This window comes from Gymnodraco acuticeps, unplaced genomic scaffold (genome assembly GCF_902827175.1).
Source record: "Gymnodraco acuticeps unplaced genomic scaffold, fGymAcu1.1, whole genome shotgun sequence".
NCBI classification, from domain to species: domain Eukaryota; kingdom Metazoa; phylum Chordata; class Actinopteri; order Perciformes; family Bathydraconidae; genus Gymnodraco; species Gymnodraco acuticeps.
In genome coordinates this window covers 12,753-39,597 of record NW_022990103.1, presented here as the reverse complement: position 1 = coordinate 39,597, position 26,845 = coordinate 12,753, and the positions used below count along the sequence as shown (strand labels likewise).

Sequence of the window (26,845 nt, the reverse complement as noted above, 5' to 3'; positions counted from 1 at the left end):
AGAAGAGGAAGGGAGGGTGCAGATGGAGTGAAGGGGGAAAAGACTCAAGGGTGAAATGAAAAGACAGACAGGAGCGATAGACATCTCCTGTTCGTCAGGCGGTTTTGTAATCGTGGGCTAATTGCCTGTCTGCAAAGGTAGCACTCTGACGTCCTCTTAGTTACGCAATGAGCCCCCTGTGGTGAATGATGGAGGTGGGAGAGAGAGAGAGAGAGAGAGAGAGAGAGGAGGATGAGGGGCAGGAAAATGACAGGATGGAGACAGAAGGATGGAGAGGGGAGACATTCATCAGGCTGTGTGTGTGTGTGACGTGTGTGTGTGTGTGTGTGTGTGTGTGTGTGTGGACAAAATGAACTCGCAAGGATAGAAGAGTGAACAAATGGAACAGGGTACACAGACGGGATTAGGTCGGATTTAAGGTTGGGATTGGATTTGGGGTAAAGGTAACGCTAGATAGATGGTCTTCAGCAGTAGGGAAGTATCAAATGTCTTTTCTTTTTTTTTCGTTTACATCTTATTTGATTGTGTAGAAAAGAAAATGCCCTGTTTGTGTGCAGCCAGGGGGAAAGCAAGAGTTTGTGAGCGGCACAACGCAACCCATGAATAATTACACATGTCTGTTTCCCATTAACGTTTTCTTTTAGACTTTTGTATGAAAAGGCATGAGTCAATAAATATCACAGACGTCAGAAACAATCCTCATATCTGTGAAGCCTTCACTTCATCAGCAACTGTGCGGAACAAAAGGTTTTAAACACAATGAAAAGACGACAAACCAGAAGCTTCCAGGCTGCTGCTGGTTTCATATTTCAATGTCATTTTGGTGCAACTCAGAACAATAATCAACAAAGAAGCACATATGTCAATGTGAGAGACAGCTGTGTGAATGAACACACACCAAGGTGCCCGTCCTCTCTCCCACACACACATAGCTCAACACACACACACACATACCATGTATACATCACTTCAGGGGACATTACATTGACTTACATGCATTTCCTGGAGACTTATGCTAACCGTAACCATAACCAACACATGCCTAACCCTAACCCTAACCCTAACCAAGTCTTCACCCTAAAATTAATGATTCCCCTTATGGGGACCTCCAATTTGTCCCCATAAGGGAGGCGAGTCCCCACACGTGACTGTGTAAACAGATTTAGGTCCCCACAAGTATAGTAATGCTAGGCCACACACACACACACACACGCACTGCTCGAGGACAGAATGGAGGACATTTAGAGAGAGCGAATGCACTGTGGTGGACAGAGCAAACGGAGGGGGATGTGGGGGTCGAACAATGGCACGCTCTCATCACAACGCCAGGACAAAGCAGCATCGCTCGGCTTTTTAATGTCAAGCGAAAGGACAGTGACGCAAATATGGTCCGCTGTAACCTCCAGCTATAGCGAGAGGGGAAAACACACCCAGCGGAGAGTTAGCGCCTCGAAAAACAGAATTTGAAAAAGGGAGGAAAGAAGTGACTGCCAGCGTGGAGGATGTGATGATGGACAACTTGGGAGGTCAAAGGTGACGAATGAGTGAAAGGCACAGCTATGGCTTCCCCCTGAGTTGTCGCTGTCTTTTTCCAAAACCTCCTCAATGTCCTCCAGATTCGCTGCTTTTTAAAACCGCCAACATTAGTTAGATCCTTCCAACAACGTTTTAAAGGGGATCGCTGCATTGGAGGGGTTTATGAATTGATATGCAAGCTCAAGTAGCTCGCTGACATCTTACAATACACACACACACACACACACACATTTGAACAAAACGTCAAACATTTTTGTCGCATGTCGAGGCTTTTTCTTTTAAACAGTCGATCAACAAGAAAGAAGGATTCGGGGAATGAATCTGTGCTTTAATTATTTGTAGAAAATACCATGCTTTTTCTACAAAAAATGCACACACACACACACAACACACACACACACACACACACACACACACACACACACACACACACACACACACACACACACAGAGAATGACAGATGATTGGTGTTATATGTGCGGGCGGGATGCATCGATGCTCTGGTCCAAATGGGATTTCCTGAGTTGTATGAATGACATTTCCCTCGACGTCGCTCCTCATATCTCCGGAGATGAATATGTCACAAATCAATGTCGTGCCATTTTGCAAATATCATGAAAAAGAAAGGAAAGTATAGAATCAAAGGCAAAGCTTCCAGGGTGTGAGAGGAAAAGACAACCAGAACACTCGTCAGGAGGACCATGACAGAATGCAATAACAAAATCACAGTATCCTCTTTTGAAATAAAAAATTAAATTCACATTTGTTATTTTTTTTCCCAGTAAACTATATCACACAGTGATAACGAAGAAAAGGAGAATAATCTACGGCCACATTAGCTTCGTGCAAAAAACCACATACACTGGCACGCCGCGTAGGCAAAGAGATCAAAGCAAGACAACGCATACAAAAATATAGAAAAATCTCCGATGCATCTCTGCAGAGAGACGACTTCCTGTCTCTTCCACTGCGGCCACTTCCTGCCAAACATCCCTTACACTTCAGGATCAATCTGTCAGGGTTTGTTTCAAGACAACCAAACTATCCCATTTAAGGAATCCACGGAAACCCCCAAAGATATCCAGAAGCTATAGTCGGCAGAAGTCCATCGTAATGATGTCTGGAATAACGTGAACAACAACATGTCAGAGTGATAGAAAACTAGTACAATAAAAGCATATCATTTCTGTTATATCATTTGTGACAAATCTTTTCTTTTTAAACTTTTGTTATTTTAAAATACATACTATGCCCTGTCACTTTGTAGACATTCCAGCATTTGCTCATAATTGGTAGTGACAGGGTTAAATAGTTTGGCATACTTAGCAAGCCATGCCCGAAAGGATGCTATTTTGTCTCTTGCAAAGGAGAAAAGGGGGGAGGGGAGGAGAGGGAGGAAATCCCGGGATGCAGGTTCAACGCTCCCCTCCAGAGGGATACTGGGGAGAAAGGGGAGGGGGAGGGGGGGGGTACAGAACAGCTGAGGACTGCAAACCGGGCTCAAGACCAGGTCAGCCCCATCGGTTTTAGCACTTGCAAAACACATGCAAATATAAGTCAGAGTTTTGGGACTCTGTCGTTCTGTCGGCCTGTGGCGGCGTCCGTTTCTTTAAAGAGTCGCTTCACAGGAAGGGACGGAGTCTTTCTGAAGTCCAGCACTCCTGTTCTCACACTGATAAAAAAAGATTGTTTGGACGCCTTTAAAGAAAATAGGAGTCGGTACAATCGAATGGGGACAAAGCGAGGGCGGGGAGGAGGAGGAGGAGTTTGAAATGCTGCAAGTAAGGCAAAGACGGATGCTTCAGTCAGAGGAAAAGGGGGGGGACAGCATGCGAGGCGCTTCAAACGTTTCAGATGCCGAAATAGTCTAGTTGCCTAGGTCACATAGAGTCCTTTTGTGATCCTGGAAATGTTGAGTAACCCAAAGTGTTAGGTTTAGAAATGTTTAGTACGGGTTTGAAGCACAGTAGGGGTGCAACAAACTGATCGACTATTAAAATCGATGACCAAATTAGTTACTAATTCAGTCGTCGATTCGTTGGTGACGTCATAACCCTGTGTTTTACGCGCCGTTAAGCTCCAACGTTATTGGTCTTTTTATCGGTACTGGAGACATTTAAAAAATATATGTCATGTATTTTGAATCAAGTATTCATCTTTATTGTCTTCATTGTTAGTTTCCACATGCCTAAAACAACCTCAAGCTACATCTAAAAGTTGATGGCTAAATAAGAGCGTTTGAGAAATTGTGCAAGGCATACAGTAATAGTCCGAATAGTCGATTAATCGTTTCATTAATCGATTATCAAATGAGTCGTTTGTTGCAGCCCTAAAGCACAGAGAAAGTGCCGGATGCTAACATATGTTGGACATTTTATAAGTTGCGTTAAGTAGCATTAATAAGCAGAAAATAGCTAAACATCTATTGTGACATTTTTAAGATCTTTAATGGCAGTTTTGAATTCCCTAAAGCTTTAAAAATCGACCCATCTGGAGAACAGATATGGCCTCTTTCTGGTTTCAGACTGCCATTTGTTATCCTGAAAATGCCAGAAATGGATTCAAACATCCTCAATAACTCCCAAAACCACAACTAAATTGTCCAAAATCGTCAAAAAAAAAACTATTTGAAAACTAATGTGGTGCAAAACGCTTATTATTGCATCAACTTGCAACTCATGCTAATCGTGTAAATCGCTCAACAATGCAAGTTAACATCCGGCAGGTTCTACGTGCTGGGGACCCGCACTCTACATTTCCATCATAACCCTTTGGGGTTGATCAACACTGCTGGCAACTAGACTGTGATGGAGAAGGGGGGCAACAAAACAACACATTCTTCTGAAGAGGGGGAGAAAGGAGTGCACTGCTCGTCTCCTGCTCTCTCCTCTTCCTCCTCCAACTCCTCCTCCCTCGTCCAGAGACCACCACCCCCGGAGGACGCCACGTCAGAGACCCTCCTGCGCGGCACATATTCTGGGGGGAATACCTCCTCTTCCTCTCCTCCATTTCCCTCCCCCCTCCACCTGGCACCCGGTGTTTTCATAGTCCTTGCAGGTGGTGGTCCGTCGTCGTCGTCCTCCCCGGTGGAAGGTACGTCTCGGAGTAGACATGGAGTAACACGGAGAACCCTGACCTCCACATGGCCTATTCCTCCTCTCTCCTCCTCCTCCTCCATTTCCTGCTCTCTGGAGGCGTGCCAGCAGAAGCTCCTCCCCCCCCTGCAGCGCGGACAGGATTTGTGGGCGGCGAGCTCGGCGGCGCTGCTGTAGTATTCCTCGATGGCCGCCATTCAGGGTCTCTCAGAAGAGGAAGATGGTCGTGCCAGAACTGCAGAATGCTGGAGCACAGGGTGTCTGGGGAGCCAGCGGTGGGGGAGGGGTCTCCACTTTCCTTCTCCTCCTCCTCCACTTCCTCCTCCTTCTCCTCCTCCTCCTCCTCCCACCACTACCACATTCCTCCACCTCCACCTCCTCCTCCTCCTCCTCCTCCTCCTCCTCCTCCTCCATCCTCCTCCTCCTCCTCCTCCTCCTCCTCCCCTCCTCCTCCTCCTCCTCCTCCTCTCAGACTCAGGTGCTGGCAAAGCTGGTTGTGGATCAGGTCCTTCAGGTAGGGAGGATACGAGGACAGGTCTGCAGGAAACACACACACACTGTGAGCATGACTGAAGAACAAACACAGCAATAAAGAGAAAACACAATGAATGAATGACCAATAGCTAAATTGTTATTTACATTGTTGTGTATATTACAATTAAAGCCAGCATAATTGTATCGTAAAATACTGCAAACAATTCGTTATATTTCCTGTATGTTTCTCATTTTAGCAGATTACAAAGTGCTGATACCGATAGACAGATATTTTGCATTTCATTATTTCAAACTAAAGTATTTTAAATTAACATAAAGAAAACGACTTTAACTTAGGTATCATTACAAAACACACCATGTTTATGTTTGAGGGAAAATGTACTAATTTCATCTTTCCAATATTAACATCAGCAAATATGTTGATAAGAAAATTATTTGACATCAAAACTAGGTAAAACATTTGCAAAATTGCTGCCAATTAGTTTTGTGTTATCTCACTAATTGTCTCAGGTAGTCCTGAATATAATGTTGGGAAGTTTAATCTTCATCAAAAAACATAATATTTAACAATACTTCAGTATTTGTGTGCGTCAAAGACTGGTTTTATAAGGAACCGGTAACTAGAAACTAAAGCTGTACAAAGAACAGTTTCTCTCTTCAAATTGTAGAAATTATAAAGAAAGCACATTACAAGTACCTCACATGTTTACATAAGTACAGCAATGAGTAAATGTACTTAATTACTTTCCAACCACTGTTAAGATAATGTAATGCTTGTTTGTGTGCGAGTCCTGCAAGAAGAATCCATAGATGTGTATATATATGAGTGCTGTCAAAATTATCGCGTTAACGGCGGTAATTAATTTTTTGAATTAATTGCGTTAAAATATTTAACGCATTTAACGCATGTGCAGAATGGTCCGCCCCATACGTGCCACCAGTGGCAGCGCCATTGTATGGCTGGGGCAGGCTACACCCATACCAATAAATGGCTTAGCCCCACCATGACAAATGATGTTAAAGTAAGCGAAATAAAGTCTGCCAACTCGCGCGGAGTAAATTTTACAGACAGCTGTTAGTAAGATTGATTTCAGCAGCCACGGTTTTGAAAACTTTTGTCACGTAGTGATCGTCTTCTCAATAGAACATCTTTGATAACGGCGTGGTGTTGTTGCAGGAAGTCCCGACGGAGAATATTTTTGCTGTAGTACGGGGTGCACATAACTGGTACGCAGGTTATGTGCGTAATCTCTCTGAAATGCGTACCGTCACTTGAGTCACAAAGCGCATTTGCGTACCGACGTACTTGTGAAGCTTTTCCAGAAGGCGGTTAGATCACCGGACGACAGAGTCGCTCTCCGTGTGCACAGACAGGGCTGCTGTTAACGTCGGTCTGTACAACGGAATTGTGCCAAAACTACGCCAACCGGCTGCGGAGGGAGATTCCCCCCCTTCACTGGAGAACTGCGCTAAAACAGCTGATCACAACGTTCACACTCTGTGGTCACGAAGTACTCCACTAGCCGCCCCCCCCCCCCGTCGACTTTGCTGAAGTACTCCGTCGTTGATAGAAATCAACACGTAATGAATTAAGACCCCACGGTTTGATGATTGATAGATGTGTGGGTTGTCTTTCATTTTGACACGCAGAAAAATGTTTTAATAAACATAGATACTGTATGTTAAATGGATATATCCGCCTTCTTTCATTTATCTTTCCATTCCCACAACAATATACATAAATAAATGGCATATTTTGGACATAGTTCGAATGGTGATTAATCATGATTAATACATTTTAAAGCTGTGATTAATCTGATTACAAATTTGAATCGTTTGACAGCCCTAATATATATATATGTATACAGAGACAGAGCTGCTTGTTAGTAGCTGCAGATCGTACTGGCTAAGGTGGTTCACTGTAATCAAGATGAATGCTAAAAGGTACACACACACACACACACACACACACACACACACACACACACACACACACACACACACCACACACACACACACACACACACACACACACACACACAGTGTGTATTTATAACCCGCTCACACACCCTCCCTCACACGGACACTGTCTCTGCAAGCAAAAGGAAATTATATTAAAGTTGCAGGAGGGATATCAGATTGCGCTGAGGAACAAAAAAAAGATGTCGGGAGAGGATGAAAACTAGGGCACTGGGACAATGAGGGGGGGGGGGAGGGAGAGGGGGGAGATAAAGGGAGAGAGAGGGGAGATAAAGGGAGGGAGAAAGGGAGGGAGAGGGGGAGATAAAGGGAGGGAGAGGGGAGAAAGGGAGAGAGAAAGGGAGGGAGAGGGGAGAAAGGCTGTGAAATAAATTGAAGATCAAAAAAGAACTGCTCTACATTTTTTTGACAGCAACTAATCGATTAATCTGGAAAATAAATACCTGAATAATCTGTGTGTGTGTGTGTGTGTGTGTGTGTGTGTGTGTGTGTGTGTGTGTGTTGTGTGTGTGTGTGTGTGGTGTGTTGTGTTGTGTGTACCTGTGCTCTGTGTGCTGGGCTCGTTGTTAGGCAAGAAGTCCTCGTCGTACGAGTCGTCGTTGGACTCGTCTCCGTCCACAGAGGACCAGGCTCTCAGCTTCGCCTCTGCTATGGCAAACTGCTCTGCCACACCTGTGCACAAAAACACACACACACACATGTTTAAACACAAACAGGTTGATTTAATTGTACTCGAAAGACATAATGGGATCATGTTTTATGTGATCAGAGGATCTGTACCAAACCGTTCACAGCCCACATTCAAGTTTTTTTCACATATTTTGCCATGTTTGTACCAAATATTGAACTTACAAGGATTTGGATATTGGTCCATGTTGTGATTTGTATAAAGTTTCTATTAATTGTGCAGCCCTAGTGTCATATCACAATATTGGAATACATCCTGATAATCTATCCGAAGCTTGAGAATAGAGACACTTAACGTAAAGATATATAACACATCTAGTTGGAGCTACCCTAAAACGAATCTAACCCTCAAAGGTCCCAAAACATTTATTAATCAGTCTAAAAATGGGTTTAATCTATTAAATGGAAAACAATGGATCAAATTGAATGCATTTCAAACTAGAGTGACTTGTTTAAAAGTCCCTAAGAATATTTAGTGTTTTAAGCTTTGACATATTTTAATACACACACAGATAAAGACATATTTATTTGAAGTTATTATCTAAATCTCCAACATGTGGACCTCTGCGAACCGCACATTGTAAGATTTATGTTTACGTTGAATTACCCTTAATAAGATGCTCTTCCTTAGTCTTATATGTGTGCGAGGGGAAATAAATGACATGCAAACACATAAATATACACGTAAAGTGCACACAGAAATACACGGTAGGCATGGAAACAAGGAGGCAGGAACATTGTGTCCTGATGTCATGTGTGTGTGTTTGATTGACAGGTGTGAGCGAGGAACCAAGTGCATGCTGTGATTCTTCGGAGGTCGTTTGGCCGGTGCACTTAAGATGGCCCTAAGCGATGTGAGCGTTGTGTGTTGGTGCCTTTCTTCCAGCGCAGAAGATTATATAGAAAAGCACAAACATCATCTTCAGGAGAATACTTGAAATCCATCTCCAGGCATGTTTTTCAGTATGTAACAATGCTCTGCCTCGATAAAGATTTAGCTGATGTCATGACCGAAAGAACGAGATCGCGGATACAAGCGGCCGAGATGGGTTTTCTCCGCAGGGTGGCTGGTGTCTCCCTTAGGGATAAGGTGAGAAATTCGGTCATCAGGGAGGGACTCGGAGTTGAGCCGCTCCTCCTTCGCGTCGAAAGGAGCCAGTTAAGGTGGTTCGGGCACCTAGTTAGGATGCCACCTGGGCGCCTCCCTAGGGGGGTGTTCCAGGCACGTCCAGCTGGGAAGAGACCAAGGGGTAGACCTAGGACCAGGTGGAGGGATTATATCTCTTTGCTGGCCTGGGAGCGCCTTGGGATCCCCCAGTCAGAGCTGGTTGATGTCGCCAGGGAAAAGAAAGTTTGGGGCTCTCTGCTGGAACTGCTACCCCCGAGACCCGACCACGGATAAGCGGGAGAAGATGGATGGATGGATGGATGGGTTTCTCATATAAAAAGTAGTAAGGAAACTCTGCAAGGGGGCAAGACATACATTTGCTCAATTGCTTAGAAATAACCTCAATGCTAATTCTGCCGAAATTAAATCAATGTTTATTAATGTGCAGATACAAGTAAACACATTAGAGGCCACTGAGAGGATATTCCAGCTTGATAGCAGGTGACAAAAGAGACTAACAAACGCATAATTCCCAACATTAGCAGCCTTTAGCTTAGTGGTGGAGACGTGAAGTCATGTGACCGTGCTGTAGTTCCTTTATAGCCCAACATTAGACTCCTTTAGCTTAGCGGTGGTGACGTGAAGTCATGTGACCGTGCTGTAGTTCCTTTATAGCCCAACATTAGCCACCTTTAGCTTAGCGGTGGTGACGTGAAGTCATGTGACCGTGCTGTAGTTCCTTTATAGCCCAACATTAGCCGCCTTTAGCTTAGCGGTGGTGAAGTGAAGTCATGTGACCGAGCTGTAGTTCCTTTATAGCCTAACCTCAGTTTTTACTTCAAAAATCATTGTTGTTAATACGTGGAGATTATCCCACTGAACAAAATGTGTAAATATAAAAGTTTTTTTTGTCTCAATTCAAATATTCTGTGTTAATCTAAAGTCTAATAAAATAATCCCATTGGCTTTTAGTCGAGGGAGCCCTTGCAATGCTAACGTTTACATAAATACGTCACCACTGCATCGCTCCATAATTCACAAGGTCCAAGTGACCAATCACCTTCGATCACCATCAGGAGCCGGCCAATCAGAGATCGAGCCTCCCTTTTCTCTTCTTCTCTTGTCCTCCACTCATCCACCTGTTTGGTATTCTCTCCTGTTCCTCCTCTCTCATTCATGTCCTGCCTTTTTCTTCCAATCGTCTCTCTCAATGAGACGCTCCATCGACTCACCTGACTCCCCTCATTCCTCCCGTTCACTTTCCTTTACCCCTGCAATCTTTCTGTCGCTCACATCTCATCTTGATTTCTATCTCTCTCTCTCTCTGGTCGATGCTCAGTATTCATCTCCCACGGAGAGATCGATGCTCTCATTTATCTCCCACTGTATCTCAGCTCTCCTTGAACACGCTGCAAACACCATGTTCTTTAGTTATCTTTTTAAAAGCCTTTCACTGCATTCATACTTTGTTATGCCACTGACCCACATACCCAGCAACAAGGAGGTGACCCAGTTTCTCTACGGACAAATAGAGGAAACTAAGTGTTATGTTGTGGGGAAATTAAAACAGAAGGCATGATGCAAGGTTTGACTCGATATGAGCTTGGTATCTTGGGATTTAAGCACTTTTCTACGCTGTAGCAAGAACGAACAAATGTCACAAACAACTTTACTAAGTGAAAGCTGAGCTGGGAGTGGAGAGGGGGAAATCAATCAAACCTAATACGAAGATGCTGTGACACACACTTACACATACCTCTACACATGTACTGGATGAGCGTTTGACACTATACGCAAAAGATGATAGGTTCAAATACTTGATTCATTAGATATAAGAATTAAAACTGCATAACATGTGCTAGACATATAATCTGAAGTTAGGACACATTGAGATTGAAGATACCAGTGTAACACACACACACACACACACACACACACACACACACACACACACACACACACCTCTCTGTCAGAATAGGCTGGCAGCCAGTTGTATGCACAACGGAGAGACACTGCTGGATTACCTTCAAACTGTGTGTATGCATTTGTGTGTGTGTGTGTGTGTGTGTGTGTGTGTGTGTGTGTGTGTGTGTGTGTGTGTGTGTGTGTGTGTGTGTGTGTGTGTGTGTGTTTTTGGCAGGAGGCATTACATCAATAGGACAACCCCACCTGCCTTTTTTCAATACTCGTGATGCCTCCTACACAAACACACACTCTTTTTTTTCCCACAGTCACACACTCTCACTCTCTGTACTAACATGCTCGCTGACATTCACACAGTCCCCGCGATACAAGGAGAGTCAGCACAACTGGTGTAATGGATGATGTCATCTGAAGAGACAAGGAGAAGTGTATTGTATAGAAATGTCTGGGTAGGTAAAACAAAGAAACGGTGCAGAGCTTCAGATTTTCTTGCTACGGGTTGGATTCTGTTCATGTGCCATTTACAATAAAGCAATGCTTGCTAAAACTATATTATTTTAATCATTATTAACAAATTATCTGCTTCTGAATGTGGCTAAGACCAGAGAGATGTTAGCTGGGTTTCATTACATCACATTACATGTTACTTATTAGACGCTTTTATCCAAAGCGACTCACATACTCAATACTGTGGGCAATCCCCACAGGAGCACTTTGGGGTGAAGTGTCTCAGGGACACAACGACATGCTGACTGCAGTGGGGTTTGAACCTGTGACCCCCTGATCCGAACACCAACACACTCGTCCACTGCCACAGCCTCCCTCCCTCAGATATCAGGGCTGAGACACATATGTCGATATAGGGGCTGCACAATGGAGACTTTAGTGAAATCAGAATACGGACCAGTCCAATATCCAAAATGCAATGAGTGCAATGTTTTTGGTATAATATATGGAAACATCTGAATATTATGCTGGATTGAAGACCCTGGTATTTTACAGACTTTATAAAAAGTATTTGTTTGGTAATATCGTGAATCATTTCGCAATATCAGTCAAAAATATTCATCTTTGTTTATTTTGTTTTTTATTTACTTACTTATTTAAATCACATTTACTTTGTTTTTCAAAATTGTGCAATTCTTAATGAAACTAGATATAGTTTTCAATATTGTCTTAAGGAATACGTGTCTTTTCCTGGTTTTAAAAAGCTGACATGACCTTATTATTAACCTTTACCCATTTAATAACTTATGAAACTTATGATTATTTATTAAAAGGCTCATTGTTTAAGTATTTTGAGAAAAGACACCAATGGTCAGGGGTCTCAAACTCAAGGCCCGGGGGCCAAATCCGGCCTGTGACTTCACTTCATTGCGGCCCCCGCAAGAGCTTGCAAAGAATATAATATGTTTATTATACGGTTACATGATTGCTTTACAGAAGCTCGTTGCCCATAAACTACATGTCCCCACAATGCATCTCAAATTTGCCCTAGACCTCTGCTTTCAGACACAGCTAATTATGAAGTTATTACCCTATCAGATAATAATCCAACGCAGAGGCAATAATGTAATATCATTAATTTATATATATTAAATATTTATATATGTATTTTTTTATATAGTCTTATATATAAAACTGGCCCTTTGAATGCAACCATGATGCTAAAGTGGCCCGAGATGAAATTGAGTTTGACCCCCCTGCTCTATGTCATCCAGCTCTATAAGATACACGCTAACAGAGTCATGTGACCAAGAAGAGCGACAATTCAAAAACAGGTCTAGCGAAGGAAGCAAGTATAAAAAACTCCATTGAATAAACTCTTCATTTCTTTTCTAAAATCCCTAAAAGCTTCACCGTATTTCATGCAATGGCCAGGTTCAAACTGTTCTAAAAAAGCCTGTTTATAGAGCTGTTTGAAACTATATAAGGAATATAATAAGTCATGGTTGAGCAAAGAAATGTGAACTTTCCTACCCACCGAAAACTCTTAATTGATGCCTTTTTTGAGGGCATGAGAACAGACGAGAAGTCATGTAGGAAATGAAAGAGAAAGGGGAACAGAGGAAGCATGCAGGGAAATCGCTCAGTCATGGTGGCAGAAGCCAGGAGTAAAACCTTACTGTGCAAATTAACCTTGAGAGTCTGCATTGCAGGGAGAACGGAGGGAGAGCAGGAGGAGAGAAAAAGGGAGAGAGAGAGGGCAGAGAGGAGCGTTTAAAGACAGTGTGAATGGGATGAAGAGGGAATTGGACGGGAGTGAATGTTAAAGATGAGGTGAGTAAGGGAAAGATAAGAGGAGGTGTGTGTGTGTGTGTGTGGGACTCTGAGAGGATGTGTGGAACATTTAAACCTGAATAATTAATATATCATCTGATGTCAACTAAAAAAGACAGCTGTCCTCCAACAAAATCGTTGTTATCATCGCTTCAAAAGTCTGGGACAAGCTCACTATTTAAGATTGCAGAAAGTCTACACACAGTCTTCTGCCAAAAAAACACCTGTGTTGACATTTGTTTTAAATGTGTATGAAGCACTCTTCAATGTTTGGCTTATAGATGGTTGGAGGTATCAGTCTTAAACCAGGACATTATTCAGCACTTCCTGTTCCTGTGTCTTGAAGTAAGTGTTATTTTAAAAATGTGTTTTTGGTTAAAAGCGTGAAATAAGGTCTGTGGTTAACAAAAGACTATAACGTTGTGTTATATGACATGAAATACGTCAGTAAATACCCCACTGATAGATTTTAAAACGGTGGTTGCTAACAAGTGTCTAAATGAGACGACTAAACGTCAACATTAGCCGCCTTTAGCTTAGCGGTGGTGACGTGAAGTCATGTGACCGCACTGTAGTTCCTTTATAGCCCAACATTAGCCACCTTTAGCTTAGCGGTGGTGACGTGAAGTCATGTGACCGCGCTGTAGTTACTTTATAGCCCAACATTAGCCACCTTTAGCTTAGCGGTGGTTACGTGAAGTCATGTGACCGTGCTGTAGTTCCTTTATAGCGCAACATTAGCCACCTTTAGCTTAGCGGTGGTGACGTGAAGTCATGTGAACGTGCTTTAGTTCCTTTATAGCCCAACATTAGCCACCTTTAGCTTAGCGGTGGTGACGTGAAGTCATGTGACCGCGCCGTAGTTACTTTATAGCCCAACATTAGCCACCTTTAGCTTAGCGGTGGTGAGGTGAAGTCATGTGACCGTGCCGTAGTTCCTTTATAGCCCAACATTAGCCACCTTTAGCTTAGCGGCGGGTGACGTGAAGTCATGTGACCGTGCCGTAGTTCCTTTATAGCCCAACATTAGCCACCTTAGCTTAGCGGTGGTGACGTGAAGTCATGTGACCGCGCTGTAGTTACTTTATAGCCCAACATTAGCCACCTTTAGCTTAGCGGTGGTTACGTGAAGTCATGTGACCATGCTGTAGTTCCTTTATAGCCCAACATTAGCCACCTTTAGCTTAGCGGCGGTGACGTGAAGGCATGTGACCGTGCCGTAGTTCCTTTATAGCCCAACATTAGCCACCTTTAGCTTAGCGGTGGTGACGTGAAGTCATGTGACCGCGCTGTAGTTACTTTATAGCCCAACATTAGCCACCTTTAGCTTAGCGGTGGTTACGTGAAGTCATGTGACCATGCTGTAGTTCCTTTATAGCCCAACATTAGCCACCTTTAGCTTAGCGGTGGTGACGTGAAGTCATGTGAACGTGCTTTAGTTCCTTTATAGCCCAACGTTAGCCACCTTTAGCTTAGCGGTGGTGACGTGAAGTCATGTGACCGCGCTGTAGTTACTTTATAGCCCAACATTAGCCACCTTTAGCTTAGCGGTGGTCACATGAAGTCATGTGACCGTGCCGTAGTTCCTTTATAGCCCAACATTAGCCACCTTTAGCTTAGCGGTGGTGATGTGAAGTCATGTGACCCCGCTGTAGTTCCTTTATAGCCCAACATTAGCCACCTTTAGCTTAGCGATGGTGACGTGAAGTCATGTGACCGTGCTGTAGTTCCTTTACAGCCTAAAGTTAGCATTTTACTTCAGAAATCATAAAGTGCTGTTAATATGTGGAGATTATCCTGCAGAACAAAACGGGAAAGTATCATAAACGTCACAGAGTTTGGTTTCTGCAAAAATCTAAAATCCCACTGGTTCTTTGGGAACCAATGGGAGATGCTGCCTTCAGGGTCAGTTAAAAAAAAATACGTCATCCCTGCACCGCTCTACTTGAAGCTAATGCACCATCACTTAAAATAGTTTGGCTTTTTAAAAACGTACTTGCAGGATGTTTTATCATTGTTTTTCACATTACCATAAGCCTTCCTGCCCTTAGTGTGTGAGTCACCTCTTCCGTTGATCCATGAACGTCATTTGGTGTAGCAACAGCAACAGTGTTTTAAAGTGGGGACATATTAAAGTTGTATGCAAAATAGCCTTGTTTGTTCGAAGCTATTATAAAACGACTAATCTGCTTTTATTTTTAATCTGATTACCTATTTGTTACAATGGTTTCTCATTAATTGGGATCCCTTCTGTGATTATTAATCATTATTTTGGCACATTTTCCTAACCCCTCTTGCCATAGCTTAAACTTGGAGTACAGCTGTTGTGAAAATACTGAACGTCCTCTTCCAACATGAGAGTAACGTGATAACAAAGGTATCAACTGTAGCTGTGAACATGGCAGGATGTGTGATTACCTAGAAGAGCACCAGGACTGTTTGAGGCATATGATAGCTATGTGATTAACATGATGATTCAGCCTCTATGGAGAGAGACATCAAGCATGCTCATTTCTGACGTGGAGCTAATCTGAAGTAAACATTGAATACTGCTTTCTATTCCTCCATCTTGTGACTGTGTAACTCCCTCTCTTGGATATCAGCATGTGAAGGACACTGTTCAGGAACTAGTTGATGCTCTGTATGTGATCACTACTTCCATCCAGAGAAGATCACAAATACATGGATCCTGAGGTTGAAGTTCAAGCCGGAGACCAGTGATATTTTTCAAACAATAGCAAAGCAAGGTGTTTGTTAAAGGTGATATTTACTGAATAAACAAGGAGCACAAACAGAAGGAGTCTCACCGGCTGCAAAGCGTGCCTCCTGCTCTCCCTCTGTGAGGGCAGAGTAGGATCTGTTTAGATCTGACGCTGGAGCGGGGGTGTCGATGGGTCTAGACCACCCTTTCCACTCGATCAGGTGGGCGACTCGGCCCTGAGCCATGGCTGTAGGCTTTGTCACATGATCCTTCATTACCTGGGAGATACCTGCAGAGAAAGAGCATGAGGTGTAAAGTAGATTTACTCAAGTACTGTACTTCTACTCCACTACATGTATTTAATCCCTTTAGTTACTTCACAGATGTGGATGAATGATGTGAAATATAACCAAGTGTTTGAATCAGACTTTAGTTCCACCTGGAGTAAATCCACCAGCTACCCTGCAGTATACAAAGTCATTCAGACTAGCTGCACCTTTACCAGCTTTGAGAACACTTTCATGATCAATCATTATAAAACATATCATATATATTATTCTGAAATGGACCAATCTGCACAACGACTACTTTTACTGTCTTTCACTATATTTTGATGATAATACTTTTCTACTTTTACTTGAGGAACATTTTGAATGCAGGACTTTTACTGTAACAGAGTATTCCTACACTCTGGTACTTCTACTTTTACTCAAGTACAAGATCTGAGTACTTCTACTTTCACTCAAGTACAAGATCTGAGTACTTCTACTTTTACTCAAGTACAAGATCTGAGTACTTCTACTTTTACTCAAGTACAAGATCTGAGTACTTCTACTTTTACTCAAGTACAAGATCTGAGTACTTCTACTTTTACTCAAGTACAGGATCTGAGTACTTCTACTTTTACTCAAGTACAAGATCAGAGTACTTCTACTTTTACTCAAGTACAAGGTCTGACTACTTCTACTTTTACTCAAGTACAATATCTGAGTACTTCTACTTTTACTCAAGTACAAGATCTGAGTACTTCTACTTTTACTCAAGTACAAGATCTGAGTACTTCTACTTTTACTCAAGTACAAGACCTGAGTACTTCTACTTTTACTCAAGTACAAGACCTGAGTACTTCTACTTTTACTCAAGTACAAGATCTGAGTACTTCTACTTTTACTCAAGTACAAGATCTGAGTACTTCTACTTTTACTCAAGTACAGGATCTGAGTACTTCTACTTTTACTCAAGTACAAGGTCTGACTACTTCTACTTTTACTCAAGTACAATATCTGAGTACTTCTACTTTTACCATACTCACCATGCAGGGAGGACCGCGCTAACGCAGCGATCTCTTGAATGGTCAGAGCTCTTCTTGATTTTGGTAACATTTCAATGGTGTCGTCAACATTCACCTGAAAGGAGAGGAAAGACAGGAATGACTCGGGGGGGAAAAGCTGGTGCATTTTTAGTTATTAGTCTGCATTTTACCTTTTCAACTTCCCCTTGTCTTAAAACTATCAGCTGGAACATTAAGAAAAATATTATTTTGCGTCCTCTGCTCCTCTCCCTCTCTCCGTGTCAGCTCACTCATTCTTTCTTCCAGCAGACTAATGAACTACAGTTCACTGACCAGCGAGATGCAGCTGATTAATACAGAGCCAGATAGGCGGCTCTGTCCCTCTCCATTTCTCTGAGGGCAGCAGGGAGGATGGCTGCACATCTCACTCAATTAAACTGAACCCCCGGCCCACACATTACCTCCCCATCTCGCACTAAACACAACACTTAATCACCAAACTAAAACTGTACAGTGTTCATTTCCAAAGAATAAAACGTACAGGCCTATTAAAGTAACACTTGCAATTAGATTGTGTGTCTTATATGGTGTTCATAAACTACAAAGTCCTAACTTTTCTTTTTCAAGCCACACAGTAAGAACATCTTTAAATAATTAGGTAAATACTAAAAACGAGCTACTTGCAACAGTGGCAGTTCACAATCAATTGAATAACTAAAATGTAAATTCATTTTCCAGTTCATTTTATTTCGACCGCTCTGAAAAGGGACCACAATAAAAAGAAAAAAGAGGACAAGAAGAATTAGAAAGCTGGAGCAGTAAAGCACAGCTCAGCATAAATGTGAGCCAGAATACATCATGACTCACGAGAAAACCCAGCGTTGTGTTTTCCTTGAGAGGAGACTCCTGTGTTCACCGTGCTTTAACAACGTCAGGGTGTTTCAAGGTCTCGGAGAGGGAAGAAGATCCTCTTTACACACGTACCATGCTTTTAACGAGGCATAAGACCCAGTGATTTTTAAGAAGCTATTCAAAGGACCACAGTATGTTTAAATCAGTCAAGCTTAGCGTGTTAAGTAGCAGCTCTTGCCCACTTGCCAACCCTCCCGATTTTCGTGGGAGACTCCCGATATCATAGCCCTCTCCCGGTTTCCTCCCGGGGTCATATTTCTCCCGCATTTCTGACAAAATCAGATTTACTTGACTGTTTCCACTCGGACTTTAATACAGCTACACCATTGTTTGCTCACTCCTTTCCTGTCAAATACAGGTCCAGCCCACACATATGCTCCATCAAGGAAGGAGTGCACTTACAACTACAATAAGCATGGTCTTGCCACAATTGAAATGATGAAAATACAACTCTCAGTTATTATTTTACAACCTGGAAGTACAGATAAAAAATCCATGTAAGTAAAATGCACATTTGTTATCTTTGCAAGGCTTCTAATAACAATAACGGATTGTGATTGGCTGTAGTTTGAAATGATTGCGTTTTTTCGCCAACTTTGTCTCAATGAAAGTAGCGATGACTAGATCCATAGGCTGAGAAAAGTCACTAGAATACGCCAAAGCATGGAATGCATCCCATAATATACCTCTTGCTTTCCCTGTTGGTTTCAATAAGTCTTTACAACTTGCTAAGAGGATGTGAAAAGTTGCCAAATCTTAAGAGAAAGTCACAGTTTGCAAGACTGCATGGCGGGTGAAAAAATAACAGTGATTCACTCGTTTCTGGTGATTATACACTAATTGAAAACAGGGATAAATACTCTATTCCATGTTCACTAATTGATCCACCTTAACTTAACCCTTCTATTGTCTTCATGTTCCCCCCTTACCTTAATTTGACTGGTCCTGTTTTAACTGCTATTACATTAACACAAACACCATTAATCATCACCAAATTTCATTCAACACCCTTTCAAACTGTACATATTGTATCAGACTACTGGTACACATGAACAACTGCAGTAAATACAAAGAACAGACACTGAACATGTATTGCGTGTGCCAGGTGTGATCCACGTGGGGGGAGGGGCACATAAGAGCGGGAAATGTGTCAAATTGTTTTGTGTTTGTATGTGTATGTGTGTGTGTGTGTGTGTGTGTGTGTGTGTGTGTGTGTGTGTGTGCGTGTGTGTGTGTGTATGTGTGTGTGTGTGTGTGTGTGTGTGTGTTTTATCTGATCTGGATGGTTACTAATTCCTTTTCTTTATGGCGGTCATTTTGAGCGGGAACACCATGGTGTTACAAAGTTGACAAAATCCTCCAAGATTCAATGAAAGTGTGATCAGCAATTTGATATGTTCAAAGTCTACTGTGAAGGATATCATGGAGCCTTAATGCAATCGAATGTAAAACAAAAAACGTATGATTGATGAAAGTAGTGAATCGGTCTGATTTGACCCGAAGACAACAGGAGGGTTAAAAACTCTAACCTTTAAAGTGATACAAAATAATGACGTATGTTCAGCATTGTCCTATAAACATAATTGATTTGCATATGAACTCACATGGAAGAGTAGAAACAGCCAAGCCGATGCTACAGGTTGTTGGCTCCACTGCAGTCTCGTTGTAACTAAAGTAGCTCGTTAAATTAGCCTGTTAGGGAATGAGCTAATGAGCTAATGAGCATAACAACAGTTTGGAAAGGTAACTGAGCTGAAGCTTCTCCATTACACCTGAGAGCGTGCTGCTGCATCTATGGCTGCAGAGAAGAAGGCACTCCAATAAGAACAACAACAATACAGCATAAAGCATTAAGATGAAGACACCTGCGAGTACAAACGTCACATCACTCCAGTTCTGAGGTCTTCACACCGGCTTCCTGTCTGTCAAAGAACTGATTTATAAATACTGCTGCTGGTTTATAAAGCATATTATAATTTTGCATAATCAGCAATTTTATACTTTAAGTACAATAAGATGCTTTTGTATTTTGACTTAAATACGGGTTTGTTATGCAGGACTTTTACTTGTAACTGAGAGTTTTACAGTTAAACATGTTGTCAAGCTAAAAATGTTTTCAAATGACGTCTTTTTCACATCAGAACCATGTGAAAAAGTAGGTTTTAGACATACGAGGAATTTGCTTGGGGTAAGAATAAAAAGAGCAAAAAATAGTACCGTTATTAAAAAAAAAATTGAAAACTATTTTAAAGACAATTGTAAAGATTACAAATAAATACAATATTTACACAAAGTATAAATATATAAGAAATGGAGTACAGTGAAATAAAATATGACAAATACTATATTCTTAAAGGTGGGGTAGGTAATTTTGGAGAAACCAGCTCGAGTGGGCTAGAATTTGAAAATACACAACCGGATAAAATCTGCCACTTCCTCACAGAGCCCCTCCGAACGCGCACATGACCAATGAGGGCACGAGATACATTTGTGCACAGATGGAAGGCTGACAGGCAGGTAGGCCATCCAGTTACTTCCACAGATGACATTTTTATGGATTTTTTGTCAAAGCACTTCAGATATTCATTGCTATCGGGATGTTAAGAGCATTCCATGGAATATAACAACAAGTGTATCTCGAGCCGGTTTCTCAAACTTACCTACCCCACCTTTAAATCAATTAATCGCAGATCTTACCTAACTGTTTTTTAAAGCCAATAGGCTACTCATGTTTTAAATAATTAAATAAATAATGCAGGGATTTTTACTTGAAACTGAGTATCTATACAATATCCCCACACTCCGTCCTTTGACCGTCTATCTGAGTATCTGTACATGTTTACGTCAATACCCAGAAGCATACTTTTACAGGTAAACTTCTTCAAAGGAAACTGATTAACCTACAACCAGTTAGTGGGTGATCCCCCCCCCCCCCCCCCCTCCGTTTACAGACCCAGATGAACCCGCTCCTCCAGGTCAAATCCGTCCGCTCCGTAAAGTCCAACAACAAAAGAGAGTATCGGGTATTGACAAGCGTCTTTGTGTCCGACGCTTTTTTTAGCACCACCTGTATTCACGTGGAAAACGGACACGTCAACAGCAAATAACTCATGCTGAGTGTTGTTACTCAATATGGGTCAAAGCTCCCGGCTGACTGAGCAACGTGAGGATTTGTTTTAGAGGAAGACAAGTGATTCTCAGCAGGGAAGGAGTGTGGCGCTTTCAGCTGCTTTCATTTAGACGAGTAAACACGGTACATTGGAACAAATAAGGAAACAAGGTGTTTTCGCTTGTAAGAAGTGCAATCTGCCCATTAGCTCAGTTAGATGGGATATTTAGATACATTAAATCTTGTTATTAGCTTGGAGAACTTATTTTGAACTATATTTTAGCAGAATTAGTTAATGTTCTGTTACAAAATAAGCCAGAAATGCTAAAAATGTTTCTGTTTTAGACATTTTCCATTAAAATGGTGTTTTATAAAATCAGTTTAGATGTATTTCTTAAAACAAGATGATCCCTCTTTCACAAATACCACAGCAGCTTAAAAACCAAATATCTGAGATTCAACTCAAAATGAGTCTTTGACCTAAAGGTCTCATGTCATGCTTTTCCGGTTATCACCCGTCCCCTTGTGTTATGAAGGTTGTTCTGCATGTAAACGGTCTGCAGAGTCACAAACCCTCAAAGTACACCCTGTAGCGAGTAAAACTCTAACACAGAGAAGACCTGTCTGCTGCCCCAGAACGCCTCGATGGACATTTCTCATTCTCCATTGTTTGCTTCCTGGGTTCTGTGACGTGTGAACACCCAGATCAACAACAAATGACCGGATTGGCCCAAATGGACCAATCCGCGGAGCCCCTCACACGCCAGGATGCCTTGGCTAACTAACAAGGAGTCCCCATTGACTTGCATAGAGCTCCCTGGTTGGTAACAGACGAGTTGGGATGGTGGAGAAATGCTCTCCGCAGACCCATTCTCACAGCGTTACAAACCTTTTTCTTTCTCAATATCAAGCCACACTTATTGTTTTCACTTCGGCTGTGTGTGTGTGTGTGTGTGTGTGTGGTGTGTGGTGTGTGTGTGTGTGTGGTGTGTGTGTGCGTGTGTGTGTGTGTGTGTGTGTGTGTTGTGTGTGTGTGTGTGTGTGTGTGTGTGTGTGTGTGTGCTCAGGATGAGTTTCGCGCTGTCTCGCTGTATCGCCGACCCAGAAACCTGTCCTCGCAGCAGCTGCGAGCAGCAACAAGCTTGCAACGTCCCGACCAATCAGAGCACAGTGGGCTCATAGGGAGGGGGGGCAGGAGCTCCAACAAGCCGTGTAGGACAGAGAGTGAATACACATGCTATACAGAGATGCTGTGAGAAACCAATGTGAGTTTGGAACATTGAACAATGTAAATCTATTCTAGTAGACCTCAACAATGGAATTATGATCAGTAGAAATGGCCATGACATGGGACCTTTAAGCTACTTAAGATGCATTGTCTAAAACACAACCCTATATTTCGCTGCAGTGTTACTTCTGAAGTTATTATGTCTTATATCAGCTGTAGAGACATATTCTGACTAGAAATTAGACAAATATACTCGGGAAGATTTCGAGTTCCTGCAGTGTATGAAGAATGAGAAGTAAAGAGTGGAGAGTTTGGTGTATGTAAGAGCTACTGAAGTGGAGATTTCGGCAACAAAAAGTAGGGTTAAAGAGGCCCTTTTCTGCTTGTTGGGTTTTCCATTTCCTTTCCATTTAGAGGAGTAAACACGGAGAAAATACACTATGAATCTCAGTGGCAAATATAATAATTAAATAGGGTAATATAGGTTTTAGTGCATGTAAATGGTCTGTTTCCTCAGAATGAGTTCCTCTACCACACACTTTGTTTACTTCCTGAACATAGTGACATCTCTGAAACAATCGTGCTTCTATTGGCTAGCACTCTAAAACATTGTACATGATAGATTAAGGGGCGGGACATCTTGAAGCCGTCGACCAATCACAACAGAGCTGTCAACGGATGTAAAAATATACATTTTCGCCATTCTTTTAGTAACACAATTCTCTATAAATGAGGCTGTGGATGATGTGTGAATGTCTGCCTTTGTAAGAAGCTTCAGAATGCTGAGAGGAATGACATTGGAGAGCTTGGTGTGTCTGAGATTTCTGATGGGAACAAACACAATTTAAAAAATGTACTCAGTAGATATCACCATGGAACTTCCCCAGGTCATCACTGACAGTAAGACATGACATGTTTCTATTACAGGTATTCTGAATTATGTTCAAAAGTGCATTTGTATTGATAACTGTTGGTGCATTTAGGAGAAATGTACATGCAAGTAGACAAAGTAAACTCCTAATCGTGGATTTAGGATGTTTCCTTTCCACTAGTCAGAAAGAAAGCACGTTATGGAAGGAAAATAGCTTCAAATTGATGCTTGAAAAACTCTACTTGTCGCACCTCCATGTTTTAAAGCTAAGCTATTTGTATTTATGGATTTTGGACTGTCAAAGTTGTCCAATGCATGAAAAAAAATACGTATTTTCCTGTAGTATCTCCACTTAAATCTCACTAGCGTCCTTCCTTTTACTAACAATGAGGTTCATCACCCTGACCTTGTCCTGTCGATTCCATTTAACACCAGCCGAGTCACAAACAAATAAACAAACAACAACAAAAGATAATCCGTCAGAGGCGGGGAATCCCCAGCCTGTGATGGTATCAGAGTTTATAATAATCCTCTGGAGCCGCGGAGAGCCACAGATCAGAGGATAATCTGCAGGAGACGTGACACACACCCTCAGAGAGAGAGAGAGATATATCGTGTTTAGCTTTAATTAAAAATCAGATGTCAGACACTTAGTGCCGTCCACCCTCAGCCCGGTGTTTGTTTGCAAATAGATACCCAGAGAAATCGCTTCAGACTGCTGTGGGAGGATCTTACACTCCTTCAGGGATAAAACTCAGACGTACGGCGCCTAACGCAACTTGTATTTTCCCAGAAGAGTTTCCCGTGATCTTTAGCTCCATTTGCATCTTCCACATATCTAAGAACAAGGTATTATTCAAGTATATTTAAACTCCTATTTGAACTAGATAGCTTCATGGCATCACGCACAGGATTTCTTTAAGTATTATAATTGTAGATTATAATTGTAACCTGTGGTTTTAAAGTGGCATCCTCTGTTTTCCTCTCTCCTGTGGACTCTATACGCTACCTGTGTTTTACTTCTTTTAAAAACGAAAAAAGATAGTCCTGAACTTTGTCGCATAGATTTTCTTAAATGATTAGTTTTGCACATTATTATCATTCAAGATTCAAGTGTCTGAGGTGGCTATCTGCGTTTTCATTTTTCCAGTCTATTGTACTGTTCTGTCTCTTCCCTATTGATTCTGTAATGTGTCCTGTTTCTCCTGTTGAGAACATGTCAAGCAGAAAATGATATAGTCAAACAAATATTTGTCTGGAATTGGCCATGGTGCAGAATGAGTTCTGTTAGAAATTAAAATCAATGTTTTGATAGCATAATGTACCTTAAACATACCGTCAGTTTAAATGCTATTTTATTCTGGAAAAAACCGGAAGTTCTCAATACCAAGCTTTTATTCTGAAAATCCTTCATGACGACATCCGGGACTACCGTCCATTAGTATCATTAAAGTGGCTATTAACGCCGTTAACATGTATTACATTTAAAGTTATGAAAGAGATAAGGAGGAGACAAGGCATGTGGAAGTAAGCAATGAATGTAAAATGTCGAAATCCTCCGTTTAACGCGATATCGGACACGGAAGAACGAGGGGGGAAGTCCCCTACGTCACCACAGCCCCCAGAGAGGAGGAGCGAACAGCCAGCAAGCGGGAAGGACGAAGGCTTGTGTGCTCTCTTCTGGACGGCCGCCACTGCGAGAGGAAGCTGCAGCCTTTCTCTCCTCACTGAACAATATTCTGCTTGCGCCTTTTTTAATTAAAGTACCATTTGAACCCTCTCAGAGACTCCATTTAATCTCCTTTTAAAGCTTCTCTCCTGGACGCGAGAATAACTAACACAGTTATCAGTACTTAAGTACATACTTTTGTACTTACATTTTGAAATCAGGTCTTGTAGTTGTGAGGGAGTATTTTAAATCAGCACAAACCGAGAATTATGGTGCATTTTATACTGAATTAGTCTCATAATGCAGCTTCAAATTGTGCAAGACAACAAAGACGATTGTTTCAAATCTCAATTGCTCTCAAAGAACATCTGTAGGGAAACAATTACTGAAGCTCAAGCGTCACCTTTTTGTTTTTGTATACATCCGTCACAACTCCACAGGTTGCATAAGTGTGAGTGACATTTTGTTTTTATCCCTCTTATTTTTGTATAATTACTAAGGTTACATCACAGCAGAAATCCACTGTGTGTCTACTGTCTGATTGAGACACGCACACACACACACACACACACACACACACATACCATGTATACATCACTTCAGGGGACATTACATTGACTTACATGCATTTCCTGGAGACTTATCCCAACCTTAACCATAACCAACACATGCCTAACCCTAACCCTTAACCTTACCCTAACCCTAACCAAGTCTTCACCCTAAAATTAATGATTCCCCTCATGGGGACCTCCAATTTGTCCCCATAAGGGATGCGAGTCCCCACACGTGACTGTGTAAACAGATTTAGGTCCCCACAAGTATAGTAATGCTAGGCCACACACACGCACACACATACACACACACAGACGCATACACACTCACACACGTCTCTTTATTCCACATGTTTCCATGCAAACCTCTCTCTCGTTTCTCTCTTTCTCTACGTCTTAACTTTTCGCATTTTGTTTTTATCACTCTTATTTTTGTATAATTACTAAGGTTACACCACAGCAGAAATCCACTGTGTGTCTTTGTACTGTCTGATTGAGACACACACACACACACACACACACACACACACACACACACACACACACACACACACATACCATGTATACATCACTTCAGGGGACATTACATTGACCTACATGCATTTCCTGGAGACTTATCCTAACCTCAACCATAACTAACACATGCCTTACCCTAATCCTAACCCTAACCCTAACCAAGTCTTCACCCTAAAATTAATGATCCCCCTCATGGGGACCTCCAATTTGTCCCCATAAGGGAGGCGAGTCCCCACACGTGACTATGTAAACAGATGTAGGTCCCCACAAGTATAGTAATGCTAGGCCACACAGACGCACACACACACACACACGTCACTTTCTTCCACATGTTTCCATGCAAACCTCTCTCTCTCGTTCTCTCTTTCTCTCTTTCTCTACGTCTTAACTTTTCCACGTTGGGAACATTTCTATGGCAACTGGTAGCCATGGAGCGATTCCTCTCTGCACGCCTGACGTCGTCACAGAAAAAGAAACAAATAACTGCCGCTGCTTCCTCCTTTCATTCGCTGTGAAATCTGCAGCAACACTGCGTCACAGACGGGACATTCGCATCATCACACATGCATGAAATCTCCTCCTAGCTTTTCATAGGCAGCAGGAAAAAGGAACATACCTGCTAGGAAAGTGTAAATGAATGCAATGACAGACTGTGGCTGGTTGCACAAAACACTTACCTTAATTATGACACTCTATACAGGGTTATACTGATGTTTTTCACCATAAAAGGTGTCCTTATAGGGAGAAATATAAAGGCATTTAAATAGATTTTACAGCGGTATAATCTACAGTCTTCATGGTGACTGTGATGTGTGTTAATGCCTCATAAAGTTGGCCTATAAAAGCACTGCTGAGTTTAATTATGTGCCCAGTTGCCAAAGAAATGTCAGGG

General features: G+C 42.0%; 1 protein-coding gene across 1 annotated transcript in view; it reads right to left on the bottom strand.

Annotated features, from left to right (window-relative positions):
* Positions 1-783: 783 nt before the first annotated feature.
* LOC117546263 (protein FAM131A-like) overlaps positions 784-26,845 on the bottom strand; it is a 31,491-nt gene continuing 5,429 nt past the window's right edge. The window contains 7 exon segments of the mRNA XM_034216442.1: positions 784-4,556; positions 4,558-4,833; positions 4,835-4,920; positions 5,008-5,169; positions 7,648-7,779; positions 15,913-16,095; positions 17,119-17,212. Of these exon segments, the coding sequence (XP_034072333.1) occupies positions 4,335-4,556; positions 4,558-4,833; positions 4,835-4,920; positions 5,008-5,169; positions 7,648-7,779; positions 15,913-16,095; positions 17,119-17,188 (1,131 nt within the window). The 5' untranslated portion in view covers positions 17,189-17,212 and the 3' untranslated portion in view covers positions 784-4,334.